The 15379-nt window shown below is 36.4% G+C and overlaps 2 protein-coding genes across 5 annotated transcripts; one reads left to right on the top strand and one right to left on the bottom strand.

The window, feature by feature from the left end:
- The first annotated feature begins 4909 nt into the window (after positions 1-4909).
- Positions 4910-8434, top strand: LOC121748594 (transcription factor bHLH145-like). Of its 4 annotated transcripts, none has more exons than XM_042143055.1 (4): positions 4910-5067; positions 5937-6538; positions 6620-6755; positions 6840-8434. In XM_042143055.1, the coding sequence occupies exon 4, from the start codon at positions 6857-6859 to the stop codon at positions 7874-7876; it is 1020 nt and encodes a 339-aa protein (XP_041998989.1). In that variant the 5' UTR covers positions 4910-5067; positions 5937-6538; positions 6620-6755; positions 6840-6856; the 3' UTR covers positions 7877-8434. The 4 variants fall into 4 exon arrangements, with proteins under 4 accessions (XP_041998989.1, XP_041998990.1, XP_041998992.1 ...); XM_042143056.1 differs by having other exon boundaries at positions 4925-5067; positions 5940-6538; XM_042143058.1 differs by lacking the exon at positions 4910-5067 and adding an exon at positions 5101-5237.
- A 2184-nt stretch (positions 8435-10618) lies between these two features.
- Positions 10619-13297, bottom strand: LOC121748417 (ADP-ribosylation factor GTPase-activating protein AGD7-like). Its single transcript, XM_042142767.1, has 3 exons — positions 12248-13297; positions 12066-12155; positions 10619-11429 (listed from the first exon to the last, which is right to left on the bottom strand). The coding sequence occupies exons 1-3, from the start codon at positions 13037-13039 to the stop codon at positions 10905-10907; spliced, it is 1407 nt and encodes a 468-aa protein (XP_041998701.1). The 5' UTR covers positions 13040-13297; the 3' UTR covers positions 10619-10904.
- Positions 13298-15379: the final 2082 nt, after the last annotated feature.

A 15379-nucleotide genomic window follows, 5' to 3' on the forward strand; every position in this document is an offset into this window, starting at 1 on the left:
CAAGATCTTCTACTCTGTACAAAAGATTTTCCTTTCAGGTGATGAATCATGGTCGTCTTAATTATTTAATTTCTTGGACAATTGTCCTTTGCATTAATTTAAACCTTGATATATATTTTAATTAATTATCTTTTTTTTCCAAACTTTAGTTAATGGATGGCCCATTTGGTTCACTAACCCTGTTAAATATTTTATTTATTATTGTTTGGGAATTATTTAAAACCCTATTTCCACTAGTGTGTCACGACTCGCACCATACCATCACCTAATTGCTGGATTTATTTTTATTTTCCTAAAAAATGTTTGTGTATGTGTCACTTGGTATTTGGTGACCTTATTTGGGTATAATTTAGGGAGTAGTCAAAAATCACATTTGACTATCATTGTCGATTAAACCTACCACATTATGATAATTATGTCATTATTGTAAAATTCATGGAATCTTGTGTTTCAATTGGATTTGATTTCTATATCTTATTTATTTTTCGTACGTATACTATGAGATCATTAGTAGTATGTACTTAACATATATGAATAAACAAATATTAATTGAGAGTAAAATAGTAATTTTTTAATGGTCAAAGCCAATTGATAGAGAATCTGTTCTTTTCCCAAATTGTTATCAGAAGAAATTGGGATTAGTCAAGTGAACACATCAAATTAGGTTCTAGAATTTAGCTAACCGCAGCCTACTATAAACCTATTATTATTACATTTTCTTGTTTTATATGATCGTGATAATTAATATTTGATGTCACTTTATCCAATGTCGACATTTTAGTTGACATAATTAAACAAAAATTAACGAGCAATAATATTATCCCTATTGTTTGAAGTTGGTTTTGATCAAATTGGAAACCTCCATCGAGTTTTTAATAAAGAAAAAATAGGAGAAAAAAATCCATATTTACTTTAAAAAAGATTTTAAAAAAGTCTGCATTTAATCTTCACTCCCCAATTTGAAACATGCAATCAACGTTATCCAATGTCATTCTACGTGATAATACAAGCATTGTTATAGACAGAATTTTTTGTCACTAGAAGCAGCGAAAAACAAATAAGAATAAGATCTCTGGATTAGTAATAAGTAATGTGTTGACACAATAACACAAAAACTTACATGTTACGTAAATCGTTTTCTCAACGTGATCGAATCCTATAGATGAACCTAATTCTTTCGGTATTCACTTATATGTCAATATGTTTCAAAAGTAATTTCCAATACAACACTTCTTACAAAGAAAGTTAGGAAATCCTTATTTAAGAGTGTGTCTTTTATTTGATAAAGTAATTTTGTTTCTCGCGTTCTCGCATTATGTGAACTTATTGTGTTTGAAATTAATGGTTCAATCTTAATTAACTAAATTTAATACTATCATAATTCAATCCATATATCTTTGACTGTAATACGAATATAAACTAATAAATTTCAATTTAATAGTAAAATATAATGAGATGCTAAACAATCGACCATGATACATATTTAAATAAAGTGTTGCTAATTTGGGACACGAAATTGATGACTAACTCTCGATGGTTCAAACAAGGCCATAAATCACATCAATGGAAAGTAGTATTAATTCATTAGCCAATTTGGATTTTCCCTTTCCAAATATTGATGTAGTCTACAAAGTAAGATGTAATTGATGATGAATTTCAATAAAAATAGCTTTAACAATACCCTTAAAACTGGTCCATAATATTATATCCCACAAAAATAAAATGAAAATGAAAAAAAAAGTTACACTTTATTTTTCTTTTCTTCTTTAGTTTTTTTTTTTTTTGAAATTTATGATTAATGGTTTGAATGGTCAAGAATGGATGATTTGGTCTTCATAGGATGCCTCATCCTCATTCCCTTTTCTGGGCTTTGTATTATTGCCTAGATTGTTCGATCTCATTGCTTATGGTAAAATATATAACATATTTGTTGTTTTTCTTTTTTGGGATATAGGGTTATGAGAGTAAAGTTAGGCAATCGAATGTCGTTTTTTTTATTGCAATATAATAGTCTTTTGTTTAATTAATACTCCGATTTGAGATGATTCAATTTGATTAAGTAGATGGGGTTTGGATTGTGTAGTATGAAAAAATGTTCAATTTATCAATTGTGTTAGCAACTAATTGTCTCGTTGCATGAGTACTAATGTCAACTGAGTCATGTTTATTTAATAATTTGAATTAATGTGAATTAGCTTCTTGTTGGTTCGGTTTGGATGATGAACTGTTGGCATATATTGAACTGCTATGAATAAATAAAATCGCCGGAAGGTTAAACAATTTTTTTTCCATTTTTTTCATTTTCTTGTTATGTTTAAGATATTTAAACAAAAACATTTTGTTTATTATTTTATATTTGAAATGATTTGTTATTAAGATTGTTATTTCATAAAACTATGGTAATATTTTCATAATATATATTTAATTATATACTATTATGTATATAAATTATTTGCTATAGTATTTTGGTCTAATCTACAGATCTATTCGATCAGTTAATGCATGAATCGATAGTTTCACTGATTTAATTATCGGTTTGATTTCTAAAATAATACTCCGTTCCGCGGTAGTTGAGTCATTTCTTTTTATGCATCCGCTTTAGAAAAATGATACTAAATAGTTAAAGTAAAGAAATAGTAAAATAAGAGAGAAAATAATGTAGATAAGACTCTTCTTCTCTACATTATTCTCTCTCTTACTTTATTTTTTCTTCATTTTAACTATTTATTATCATTTTTTCAAAACGAGTGCAGAAAATGAAATGACTCAACTACCGCGGAACAGAGGGTTATTATGTGATTTTACATAGGCTATCCAAAACTTACATTGGAATTGGATTTAAAAAGCAACAAGAAATTATCAAATTCTCAATTATGACGATGATGATATATAGTGGAATATCAAACAAATTTGGGCTTGATTAAGACAATTGTAGACAATTCAGATAATATCAACGGATCGTGTTCCCTATTTCTCAATCATCGAAGCTTATAATAATTTACTTTATTATCTAAATGAATGTAGAAACAGATAATCCATTAGGAAATATGTGGATAATTTACAAGAGGTAGTAGTTGCAACCCTTTTTATCACACACATAAGAAATATAAATTTTAATTATTTTATTTATTTTATTTTATGATTTTTCATTATTTTTTTTGAGTTGGAAGATAAAGAAATTGAGATTTGTCTTACGGTTAAACTAAAAGAATTTTGAGCCCAACTATAATTATCATACACCAAAGAAAAATAAATTTTAATGCTCTTAATAAATAAGTAAACTATAACGTTGAAAGTTTCAAAAACAAATTGAGCAATATTTCTGTAGAATATAAAACATAATCTTTACATTAGCTTACACAACCTGTCAAACAACTATACTTTTTTGCAACATATAAATTATCGATGGCCATTTTATTTTTGTCATGATATTTTTATGGAAAATACACACATTAAAACTTATTTATCACACGATATAGTGGGCAAGAGAGACGAAGACACAAACAGTCTGAAAATTCAAACCAGATATCTAGTTTTACGGGCGTTCTAGTTGCTTCTTTCCTCTTTTATGTTTCGTCCTTTGCTCATTGTCTTTGTTTATCGGCCGATGTTGAGTTTACGTGATTGTGGTTTTATTGCTACTTTGTTTGTTGTGATGTTGTGCACTTGTGTTGGATTTCTGCGAATGTTCACATGCAAATATTGGTGAGTTGTCGTGCTATTGATTGATTTTATCTCTTTGTATGATAGATTATACATTAAAAAATCTATCACTTGATAGCGTTACATGCAATGCCATGTAACCATAGTTTATCACGCACAACCATTTCGTCTGTAGATAATAAATTAGTACTACTTTGATGCATAATATGACTATTACTATCGATATTAACACTGGCATATACATGTAGAATAGAGGAGTTGATCCTTGCCACCGGTCTTCAGAGTTGCAACCGATTCCATAACACGACAACAAATTGAGATTCACATCCGGTCTTAAGCCACAATCATTTTACACTTGTTAGTTTCAACCATCTTTTATCCTCTGATGCACACAATATTTTTTGTTTGTTGTGTCCGACTTCACAAATTTTGCTTTTACGTATCAGCTACTGTAACTTCCTTCCAACCCAAAAACATACCCACCAAAAAAAAGGAAAAGCAAGAACAAGAATCACACGCCATGAGAAAAGAAAAATTGATTGCTCTTAATTGCCCAAAGAAAACGCCCAAAGCATAGTGATTAATTATTGTTAATTATCACATCAAACAATTGGAGGAATAATGCTTTGCTCTTCTCTCTCTACAGCCACACGCGGGCCCCACCACAAGACCCCTCACGCACGCACACAAAGCCAAACCAGTCCATGATTGTTCACACGTTTGGCACATTAATTCATAAAATTCAATTATTATACTAAAATTAAATTAAATAAAGTAAAAGAATAATGCTATACGGCCACGTTATGACCAGTCATAAATTAATTAAATAACAAAAAAAATTGATTTTCTTTCAAATTTTTGGTTTAATACTACTTGATTTTACTTTTATATCATTTTCATTATATGTTGCTCAACACGTTAGTGTTGCTCTTTCGTAGTTTTTGCTCAACTTATTACTACTGTCATTTCTTGATTGTTGTTCAACGTATACAGTAATTCGTGATATTAATGTGTTTTACGTAATGGAATTCAAAGATAAGTATCAACTCACAAGTCCATTCACACACATATAAGTTTATATCGGTAATTCTAATTTTTTTTATACATGTAAATGGACTAAATTAACTCTTTATGGCCGGCCACATTATGGCCATTTAACATACTTCATAGTAAAAACCCACAACCAAATTTACCAATTGCAATTTTCCCTGTTAAACTTAAACCCATAAATTTGTGTCTATATAGTCTCTTTTCTCCTCTATTCACTGTCTTGAACACACACGCTCTTGCTTTCCTCTCTCTCTAAAAAAGAAATTCAGCTGTTTTCTGCATTTGGGATTTTTTTGGTAGATTGTCTCTTTGGAAGGATAAGTCTTTTTTGGGTGCTGTCTTCTTTTGTGGGCTGTGAGTTTTCTTCTCACTATTTCTTCATTGTTTAAGGCTTTTGTGAACTGTTATTTTGTGATGTGCCTTTGTTTTGAATCTTGCTTGGCTTAATTTTTAGATCTGGTTTCTTGGGTTTTCCTTTTGAGCAATAAAGAAAAAATAAATGGGAATCAGGAATGGATAAAAAGGTTGGGTTTTGTGATTCTTTTGTAAGAATTTATCTGCTTTTAGATCCATTTGTTTACGCAGTATTAGTGCTTAGGTTCAGTGTGTGAAGAAGTGTAGTGATGAAGGTGTTTTTGCATGCAGCTATGGTGATTGGAGAAGATTTTTGTAGCCAATTGTGTATAAAAATCTGTTCTTTTTTGTTAATTAAGTGGTAAAGATGAGATTTTTGTAAGGTTAGTATTTAAGAAATTTAATGGATGTGACTAATTATCCTTGTTTTGTATTCTTGAATTAAAAAGAACCTATCTTGATTAGAGTTGTTTTCCTATTTCATGGGTTAAAGAATTGAAAAGACTAGAATGTTATTACACTGTAATCTCTATTTTTCATAATGGGATCTGTTCATATTTCATCATTGATCTATGAAAACCAAATTAGAGAAGATTTTTGTAGCCAATTTTTTATAAAATCTGTTCTTTTTGTTAATTAAGTGGTAAAGATGAGATTTTTTGGTGTTTGTATCATGTTTTTGTAAGTTAGCATTCAAGAAATATAATGGGTGTGGCTAATTATCCTTATTTTGTATTGTTGAACTCATTGGTTGCAAATTCGTATACAAACTTAGCCGCACCATACGCTTATTTATGTGTAGAGAACGTTGAATAGCTTCTCTTTTGAATGTCCCGACTTGGTTTTGAACTTGTGTTTCGAAATTTCAGCAGGTGTTGGTAAAAAAAAGTGGCAATCAATCAAACTGAAGAAACAGCATGCGGTGGTATAGTCTGTCGATTGATGTTTTCCAGAAAGTCATCTCTTTGAACTTGTATTGCCGTGTGATTCTATAAAGCCTTCGTTTCGTTCCACCAAACATCTTTGTTATCTCTCTTTCTTTCCCACATTCATCCTAGCATAGTCTCTTATTGCCATGGGATCCACTTGCTTCGTCGTTATCCCTTGCTACGTACACTGGATTAGCTGATCTTTCTTCTCTCGTCCCACCTCTATACTGTTATAAATCTCTCTTGCCATCTGAACTGTTTCTTTCGACTAAGTTTAGTGATTTTAGTCATTTCCCTTTGTCATTTCCTTGTGTGGTGCAAGTTCTCGAGATAAGGAATTCGAATCGTTGGATTGGTAGTCACTCTCTTCCGCGACAGTTTTCTGTGAATTTGAGTTTTTAAGTTTTGGGGAAGTAGTTATGGTAAGCCAAGCAGCTAGTCAGACAAGATTTCGAGCATTGAAACACGAGAGTGGAATTGACGGGAGTGCGACCATTATAGTTAGAGTAATAGCATGCTTTCAACCTCTTCAAGATTGTCAGGTTAGTACGCAAAATTTTGCGACCATAACTCTCTGTGTGCTTTTCCAAAAACGCTAACTAGCTTCCTCATGTGCATTTCAGGCCGAATATTTCAGACATCTACTTAAACCTGTCACGTAGATTCGTTTCTTTTCCACGCATTCAAGTTAAGCTGGATTTTGTTTTATATATTTCTATTTTAGCTCGAAGATTCAACAAGAAATCAGTTAATTCTTAGGTATGTTTTATCTACCCTCTCTTCATAACTCGGATTTCTTCGTTTTCAGTGATCTCATCGCTCACTTCTGCTCGTTTCTATCAGGCTATTGGTGTGCTTAAATGGAAAGGCATTTCGGGTCCGGGTATGATCAGCATCTACTGTCATCTACACTGAATCTGTCGGGATTTCCCTTCACGAACGGCTATCTGAATGCCGAGCCAGCTCATAGGTACCCTTACCCCGTCGAAGATTCCACATTGAGAAATCTTCCTCCCGTACCTGGCTCGGGTTTCCAACAGTCGAAGGCAAGTGAACCAAATCGGTTGCAGAATTGGTTTTACCATAAGCAACAATTCCACCAAGCCTTCGTTCCTGCATCCGGACAGAAGTTCCCTTTGGGCCTATCTGATGTCGAACGCCTCAGAACCGCTACCATGCCCGGTCAAAAGAGGTTTCTCGTATTCGATCAATCCGGTGATAAAACCACTCTCTTATACAGCTCTGGGGTCAACGCTCCTGTTCAGTTTGGAGCTTGTCAGCCGCCAAATACCCCATCCGCCTACAATTTGGGTGTCGAGCCGAGGGATTTGAAAGACGAGAGTTTCGAAGAAAACTCTAAAGATGTCACGGAAGGCGAAATGCGTGAAGACACAGAAGAACTGGATGCCCTCCTCTGCTCCGATTACGACAGCGATTTCTCCGAGGATGAGGAGACAAGCACCGGACATTCCCCTAGCACCATGACTGACAACGGTGCACCAAAACTGGCAGAGGAAACCGGTGAAGAAGTCGATAGCTTTTCCATACCATTGAAAAGGCGAAAGCTTTTGGATGGAAACGACGACATCCCATCAAGCAGGTACGACACAAGCTCTCTGAAAACCTTTGCCTACTCCGAACAAGTAGAGAGTGATGCTGAGTCGAGCTGTGGTAGTCGTAAGGAGGCATCATATCTCCGGTCAGCCTGCAAAAGGTCGAGGAGAGACGAAATACTCGACACTGTGAGCATTCTGCAGAGCATAATCCCTTACTCAAACGGGAAAGATGCAATCTTTGTGATTGATCAAGCAATCCATTACTTGAGATCGTTGAAGGCGAAAGCCAAGGCCTTGGGGCTCGAATCGCTCGACGCCCTATGAACTTCGCCTACTGTCCGTTCCTCGAAAATAACAGGTAGTCGTAGTAGAGACTTCCGTTGTCTATAAACTAGTCGTTTCTAGCAAAGGTAGCCGTAGAGCTTGTGTGAAAAATCGAGTCTTGAAAGGCGCAGCGTGTGAAAAATCGCGTCTTGGACTCTTGAAAGACGATCATCTTTGAAGTCTTCTCCGATATGATTGATTTGGAAAAAGCAGCAGCAGCAGCCATGTTTTCTTGATGGTTTCTTGATGTATCCGAGCCTCCCTTTCCTCCTTCGGCTGTTCACGGCCTTGGGGTGGAGTCGAGTCGAGCTGAAATTCTGTATCGCGTGTTCGTGGTCTTCGTTCGTGGCCGAAAATGTAACTCGCTCTTTCTCTCTGTGTGTCTACTATTGTTCAGTTGTGTGAGGATATTTTTGTTGCATTTGTTGGGATGTAAATGTGAAGTTTGTGTTGTTTTTATTCGGGTGTTGTAATGCAGCGTGCTTGTGTTTGTATTTGTCTTTGTCTGAAACAATGAGATGTCTATTTTCTAATTTTAAAATCATTTGTTTTTTTGTTTCTTGTTTCTTGTTTCGTTTGTTTGTCTGGTTGTGCAAAGTCAAAGATGAAGGATGTTTGATTGCTAGGGTTCAATTTAAAGTATTCGTAATCTGAATGATTGTATTGAATCAAATCGAAATGTTCATTCTCCATTTATAATATTCCACTCACATTTTTTTTCTCATGTTTTACCTCCAATATAGTAGTAGGAATTAAGATTGAATCAGTTTATTTTTCTTCGAAATTTGAACTTTTGGTTTGGTAATGATTGAAACTGAAAAATTCAAATTATAGTTGATAAATATTTTATTCTATATTTGTAAGTTAATTTATTTACACATAACAATAAAAACAATCATTTCAGATGTCTTGGATTTTCCGACTCAAATTTAATTATAAATATTTTGTATTTTCGAATTTGGGTTAGGATTTCGGATCGATTCAAATTCATATTTTCTCAAAATTGAATTTAGCAGATATCTTTATCTGAAATCTGAATACTCCGCCAAAATTGTGAGTGAGATAGAAAAAGAGACAAATAATGAGTTTTTTAAACAAAATTAATAATATGTGGACAACACATTTTCTTGTGCTATTCTGTATTTCTTGTGGTGGCTTTTATTTTTCTTGCGTTTAATGATATAAATCCAAGTAAACAACTATGCCATGGCGATTGAAATTTAGAAGGAACTCCATTAAATCATTAAATGGGTTATATAGATTATATGCAGAGTTATTATTGTATCCGTGTATATCAATTGCAGATTGTTGAAGTCTTCCGTTCTTGTCTATTACTCCATTAGTTGATAGCAACGGTCGCTTCATCGCCTCTGACTCAATGAGTTTCGTTTTCTAAATCCGTCATTTACGTGACTTGTGTTGGGACTATACAACCCCGACTAACATATTCCTCCCTCATGGATTACAATATCCATACTAATGGCCATATACCGGCCGGACCACCACATCTCATCGCACGTGTTGCCCACACTCCCAACAAAACCTAGCCGGAATTTAGAACTGGTGGCGGTAACAACAAGATCCAAATGCTACCCTGCATCACAGAGGGCCAGGGGAGTTTACCCTCTCTCACAGCCCTCATCAACATATTGCTTCTCGGCCAAACCATCCACCACCAGGAAAATTAACATGATGTGTCTCCCTGAAACCGTCCAACGCACACAGAAACGGCCTCCCCTGGAGAAGGTGAAGTTCCGGTCAGCCACGTGCTACCCATAACGGACAGAGATATCTGCCATATTGCAGAAAAGGAAAGAGCAGAGGAAAAGGGAGGATGTGGAGATTAGTTTAGGGCAGGGTTGGAGAATGAAAGAGTGGTGGCTAATGCATCCAACTCAGTTACCCAACTCGTCAACTGCAGATTCGGGCCAGGCTGCAGTGGGGATGGGCAGGTAACGAGGGTGTGCATTGCTTTTCTAGGCGGGCAGGATAGCTGGGAGGAGGAGAAGAAATTATAGAAGTACCAGAAGTGGGAAGCAATTCTAAATCATCAAGGAACAAGTTGATAACATTCCACTTCCCACTAAAATCCCCACTCTCTTCTTCACAGAGAGATTCATTTTCCCCTTGAAAAAACTGCAACTTCTCCAAATACATTCAGTAACCATTATACTAAAGAATGCGCTTGTCTCTATATTTTCAAATTTCAACAGATCCAGACCACAGATAAAATTACTAGAACAATGTGTGCAATTAAGAATGAATCATACCTAAATTAGAGCAACAGATAGAAATAAGAACTGAACAGTTTCTAACAGGGGATCTCAGAGCTCTAACCATATTTTGGCTTTGTCAAAAACAGTTACACAATCAAACTCTATATGTACACCTAATTTAAGAAGACACCAAGAGCTCATCGGTGTCTGCAATTTCAAGCAAATTACAAATCTAAAAGCCATAGAGTTAGATGTGAACGCAGTAACGAAGAGAGCCAGCCAATCGATAAAAGTGTACCAACTTACCTAGCAATTCAACTTATGGACCATCTAATGTACTTATCAGAGAACAATCTACTGGAACACCAAAAAACTCAGCTATATAATTCCAGATCCAACAGAAAGGAAAAGCTCCTTACCACTAGTCATTCAAACAAATAAAAAATTCACAAAAAGAGAGCCCATCAACGCATCAAAAGGGCAAAAGGTAGGCCAATAACCTAAGCTTATAACAAGCAGCTCAATATTGAGAAATAAGCAAGATGTATAGAATTCAATGTAGCTAGTGTAAATCATTATAAGTACAGACCCAACTATCATAAATGCAGTCTAAAATAAATCTTAGAATTGGAAAATTTTTGTCCTTGTAACACAAATAAGTGATCCGTACAGTATCTTGGGCACTGCAGGTACACTACAGGAAGTTTTACAATTATAGACCACTTTCATCCACAAACCCACCACAGATGGTTTATAGTGAATAATATGAAAAATCAAACAAACGGGGAGGAGGGGAATGAGATATTCTTACCTCATATAAACCCACCCTCGGACCAGTTGCTGTCCGACTTCCCATTATAACCCCCTGTCTTCTTATCGGGCGCAGGCGCACTCTGATAAAAATCATCAAATCCATCATCTTTTCCGTCGTCCCCCCAGCCGGCCCAGCTATCTCCATTCTGGAAGGTCGTCCCCTTTGGTGACTCCTCTTTCTTGCTGTCTTTGGCATCCCAATCATCCCATGAACCAGAGCTAACTTTGTTAAACTGTTGACTTGATGATGATTGCACTCCAACTGAAGAATTGTATCCCTTAGCCCCCTGTCCAAAATCCTGATGATAACCATTGTTTTCGGTATCATTCCGAGGCCAGCCAGAACCAGAACCAGAGCCAAAGCCCGAGCCCGAGCCTTCTTTTGTATACTCCTCAACCTTCTGGGAGGCCAGAGCCATCACCCCTTTAAACACCCCCCATGTTTTCTGCCCTATCTCCGATGTCTTTGCGGTAACAACATTGACAGTTTCATTCACCTTGTGATCATAACCCCCATCTCTTACCTGTTAAACAGAGATCAATAATTTAATATACAACTCACTAACCTTTAACCTTGTCTTTACATAATCAGCTTTGGCAAAAGGTAAATATATCTCAAACATCCTATTTCTGGTGCATTATTTTTCAATTATAGTACTATTCAAATGAAACTATAACTGTAGTTAAGCTTCTCTACAAATGCACACAATCAAAAGCTACATATTCCTCTAGCCCAAATGCACATCTAATGAGTCATATACACAAGTAAAAGCTACATATTCAATCAAAATACATACTCCATAAAACAAAAAGGGTCAATTGCATGTAAAATCACGAAGAATATACAGTTAGTACATCACTATTCATCAACATCACCAAAAGTTTAACGTCGTTTCCTTAGGTTCTTAGGCTCAAAACAACGTTGTTTCACATCAGCACATGAATACACATTTACATCATTATTCATCAACATCACCAAAAGTTTACAGGTATGCACCAATTTATTATCGCATTTGCACCAATAAATACACAATTGAGAATTTTTAAATCTTCTTAGTTTGTCATTCCTCTAGCTCAAACGCACATCGAATTAGCCAAACAAACAAATAAAAGTTACATATTCAATCAAAATCAGTACTATAAAGCAAAAAAAGAACTACCTTGGAAGAGATCTCCTTAGTTCCAGCTTGCACAACATTCGCGGCTGACTGCGCTGCCGATGCAGCCACCATTGACAACATACCAAATCCCTGCATATGCAAAAACACATCCATCTTCACAATCACATCCACACCACAACTAGAACAAAATACACAATCAGCAAAACTGCTCATAACCAAACCTGAGAAACAACCGAAAGCACATCCCCATCGCTGCCGTTGTTCCTCACAGGCGCCGGCGACGGAGTGGATCCAAATCCCACATACTTCCCACCTTGCGAGGGCGGGAGCCCCTCCGGCCTCGACTGATTCTCCGAAATCTTCCTCGCAAAGAAATCCCCCTTATTCGCCGCAGACGCCTCCAGCTCTGCCCGCGAATACATATTCTCCGACGACTTCGACCGCGACGGCGTGCTGCCGCCGCTCCCCCCGCTCCTGAAATCCCCAACCGTGTTATTCCTCCTGATATTATTACTATTCCCTCCGTCATCGAAGCTATCCCAATTATCCCACCCGGAATTGCCATTCCCATTGCCTCCGCTCAAAGGGGGCTTACTACTACTGCGACCGTTCCGATTCGAATCGAGCGATTCCTTCACAATTGGGGGATCGCACCAGGGCTTGCCCTCGGCTAGGGCTTGGATCCGATCGCGGTAGACGGCGGCGGCCTTGGTGTTGTACTTGGCGACGATGTCGGTCTCCTTGGGGATCCCGTACTGCGAGGCGAAGCTGTTGAATTTGTCGTTGCCGCCGAGCTCCATCTTCTTGAGCTGGATCTCGGACCAGGAGTCCATGGTGACGGATCGGACGAAGGAGATGTGGACGCCGAGGCCACGGTGCTTGCCGGAGCACTCGAGGCACATGAAGATGCCGTAGGAGACCGACGCCCATTGGGGGTTCTTCTGGGAGCAATCGACGCAGATCTTGTTGCCGGATTGCGATTGGAGCTCCCGGAGCCGCCGTGACGCCGCCATACAATGTCGGATCGGTCTCGGATCCGGATTGGAGGTGTGGGTGCGCGCGGTTTGACGATGCGGATTGAATTACGGAAAATTGAATCGGTGATTGTTGATGCCACCTCACGCAATCGAGAACGTGATCGAGATCGCGAGAGAGAGAAAAAAAATCGGATCTAAGCAATTTTCTCAAAGCAATTGAAGGGAAAATGGCGGATGCAAATGGGGAGAGAGAGCTGACAGGAAATGGGCTGGAAATGAAAAATAATATAAATATGGTAATTAGAAATTTGTGTTATTTATCTGACTGAACTACAAAATTGGCCTCACTATTTATAAATCATATCAAACTAAAATAAAAATATAAATCATTCTTATGATAACTATTGATAATTATTTTAATTTATCATTCTAATTAAATTTACAATATTTATGGATTAAATGAAAATAATATTTTAATATAAAATAAACATAATACATAGTAATAAAAATGAGAAAGACTAAAACATCCTTAGAATTACATTTAGGTTAAAAGTGAGAAGAAAATGGTATAAAAGACTCAAAATAGTGATAAAGGGTCTGAAATGATATTATACCCATACGTAGAGGCTTACAACGCATTTTTTTAAACATGGATACCTCTAGCGTTCGACTTGTCATACATAGGGGCCAATTTGATAGTTCACTCTATTTATTTAACAAATAGTGATATTAGAGCATTCACAATGGCGCCTAGCGCACCGCCTAGCCGAGCGCCGGCGCTAGGCGAACCATTGCAAAAGCCGAAAACCGCCGAGCGGTTTTTTGGAAATGAATTTCGCCTAGCGCTAGGCGGTCAAAAATGGCGCCGAGCGGATCGCCCAGTGCATAGCCCAACGGTTTTTTTTAAAAAAAATTTCGAAACACTATATATACGCGATTTGCACTTCATTTTCATTCGCACCACTTGTATTAACGAGTACTCTCTCTATCTTAATTTCTGTACAAGATCAACACCGAAAAATGAGTAACGCGGGTGGTAGTAGTGGAGGTAGTGGGGGGACGCTGAGGAGTACGAACGTCGAATGGCCGAAGCGCTTGAGGCATATACCAACCGCGGGATAGACCAATGGATGCAAAGCGCCTTGCAGCCGGCGGTACCTCGACCTCGGCCAGTTGTCCATCGACTCCAAAAGGATTTAATTGAAGAGTTGTGGGCGCGGAGGATTGCAAGACGTTAGTTTTTATTTAAATTTATGTAATTTTTTAAAATGTATTTGTTTAAAATTTAAATAAAATTGTTGCATTTTCCCGTATCTGTGGCGTAAATTTAATTCCGTATTTTGTGTGATTGTTCATTATTTGTTTTATATAATTTTGAGTGATGTGGCTGGGCTATGGTTAGGCTATTTGCTTGTTTTGATGAATGTGGCAGGAGGATTTTTAGTGCTGATGATGTGGCAGGAGAAGTTTATGGTTGGGTTATGTCTGGGCGAAAACCATTGTGGATGCTCTTACTATTGGTAATAGACATAAAAGGAGATATGGAAATCCATTGGTTTTGAAAATAAGTAAAATAACTATGATTTTATGGTGGATATCTTTATACGGGTACATTTTTGGCAAAAGCTAGTAGGGTTACATTATTTCTAAAGTTTTCCCCCCTTTTTTTGGGGTTTAAGAATTTAGTTTTTGGTATATAATCAAAACTAAGGCATATTTTGCTTGATGGCCTAGTTGACCTGACTTATTTCTATCTTTTTAAAATTGTAATTTTCATTTATTAACATATTCTGAAAATGAGTATTTTTTATCCATAACAATAACAATGGCCATTGTAATAGCTAATTTCATTTATAACAAGTGTTATTTTAATAAAATAGGTCATGAATTAAGTTTGAGTCAAATTTAAATTGGGTTAGGACAGATTCGAGTTAGGGGCAAGGTGGTTTTGGTAGAGCCAATGATTCGTTTGAGGCTGAGTTTGAGCCGAGAGTTAGTTTCAAGTTTAATTTTTGGATTCATGCTCAATCAATTTTCGTTGATTTTTTGTGCTTTTAATAACGTTTGATACTTTGATTTATTTCCATCATTTAAGTCATTCTATCATATTAATTTTTGATTGAAAACCTAATAAATAACAATTGATGGAATTTTAGAATTGGACTTTGTCTTTTTGAGCTCTTCAATTTTTTATTATTATATACGATGATCCATTGAAAACCCATTTGTAATTGTAAGCCGAAGTGTAGGGTTTGATGATCTAATGAAACTTTGGGCTAAATGGATCTCAATCCCAATTAAATTGTGGGCTAATTTGGTTAGGTATCTTAAATGGAGCCCAAGACCAAGCCCAAGCCCAATTAATTTGTTTTTGAT

This window comes from Salvia splendens, chromosome 9 (assembly GCF_004379255.2).
Source record: "Salvia splendens isolate huo1 chromosome 9, SspV2, whole genome shotgun sequence".
Lineage (NCBI taxonomy): Eukaryota > Viridiplantae > Streptophyta > Magnoliopsida > Lamiales > Lamiaceae > Salvia > Salvia splendens.

Coding starts and splice junctions, on each gene's coding strand:
- LOC121748417 (XM_042142767.1), bottom strand. CDS start 13,039: ATGGCGGCGTCACGGCGGCTCCGGGAGCTCCAATCGCAATCCGGCAAC. Junction 12,156..12,247: donor TGCTTTCGGTTGTTTCTCAG/GTTTGGTTATGA, acceptor TTGCATATGCAG/GGATTTGGTATGTTGTCAAT. Junction 11,430..12,065: donor CTAAGGAGATCTCTTCCAAG/GTAGTTCTTTTT, acceptor TCTGTTTAACAG/GTAAGAGATGGGGGTTATGA.
- LOC121748594 (XM_042143055.1), top strand. CDS start 6,857: ATGGAAAGGCATTTCGGGTCCGGGTATGATCAGCATCTACTGTCATCT.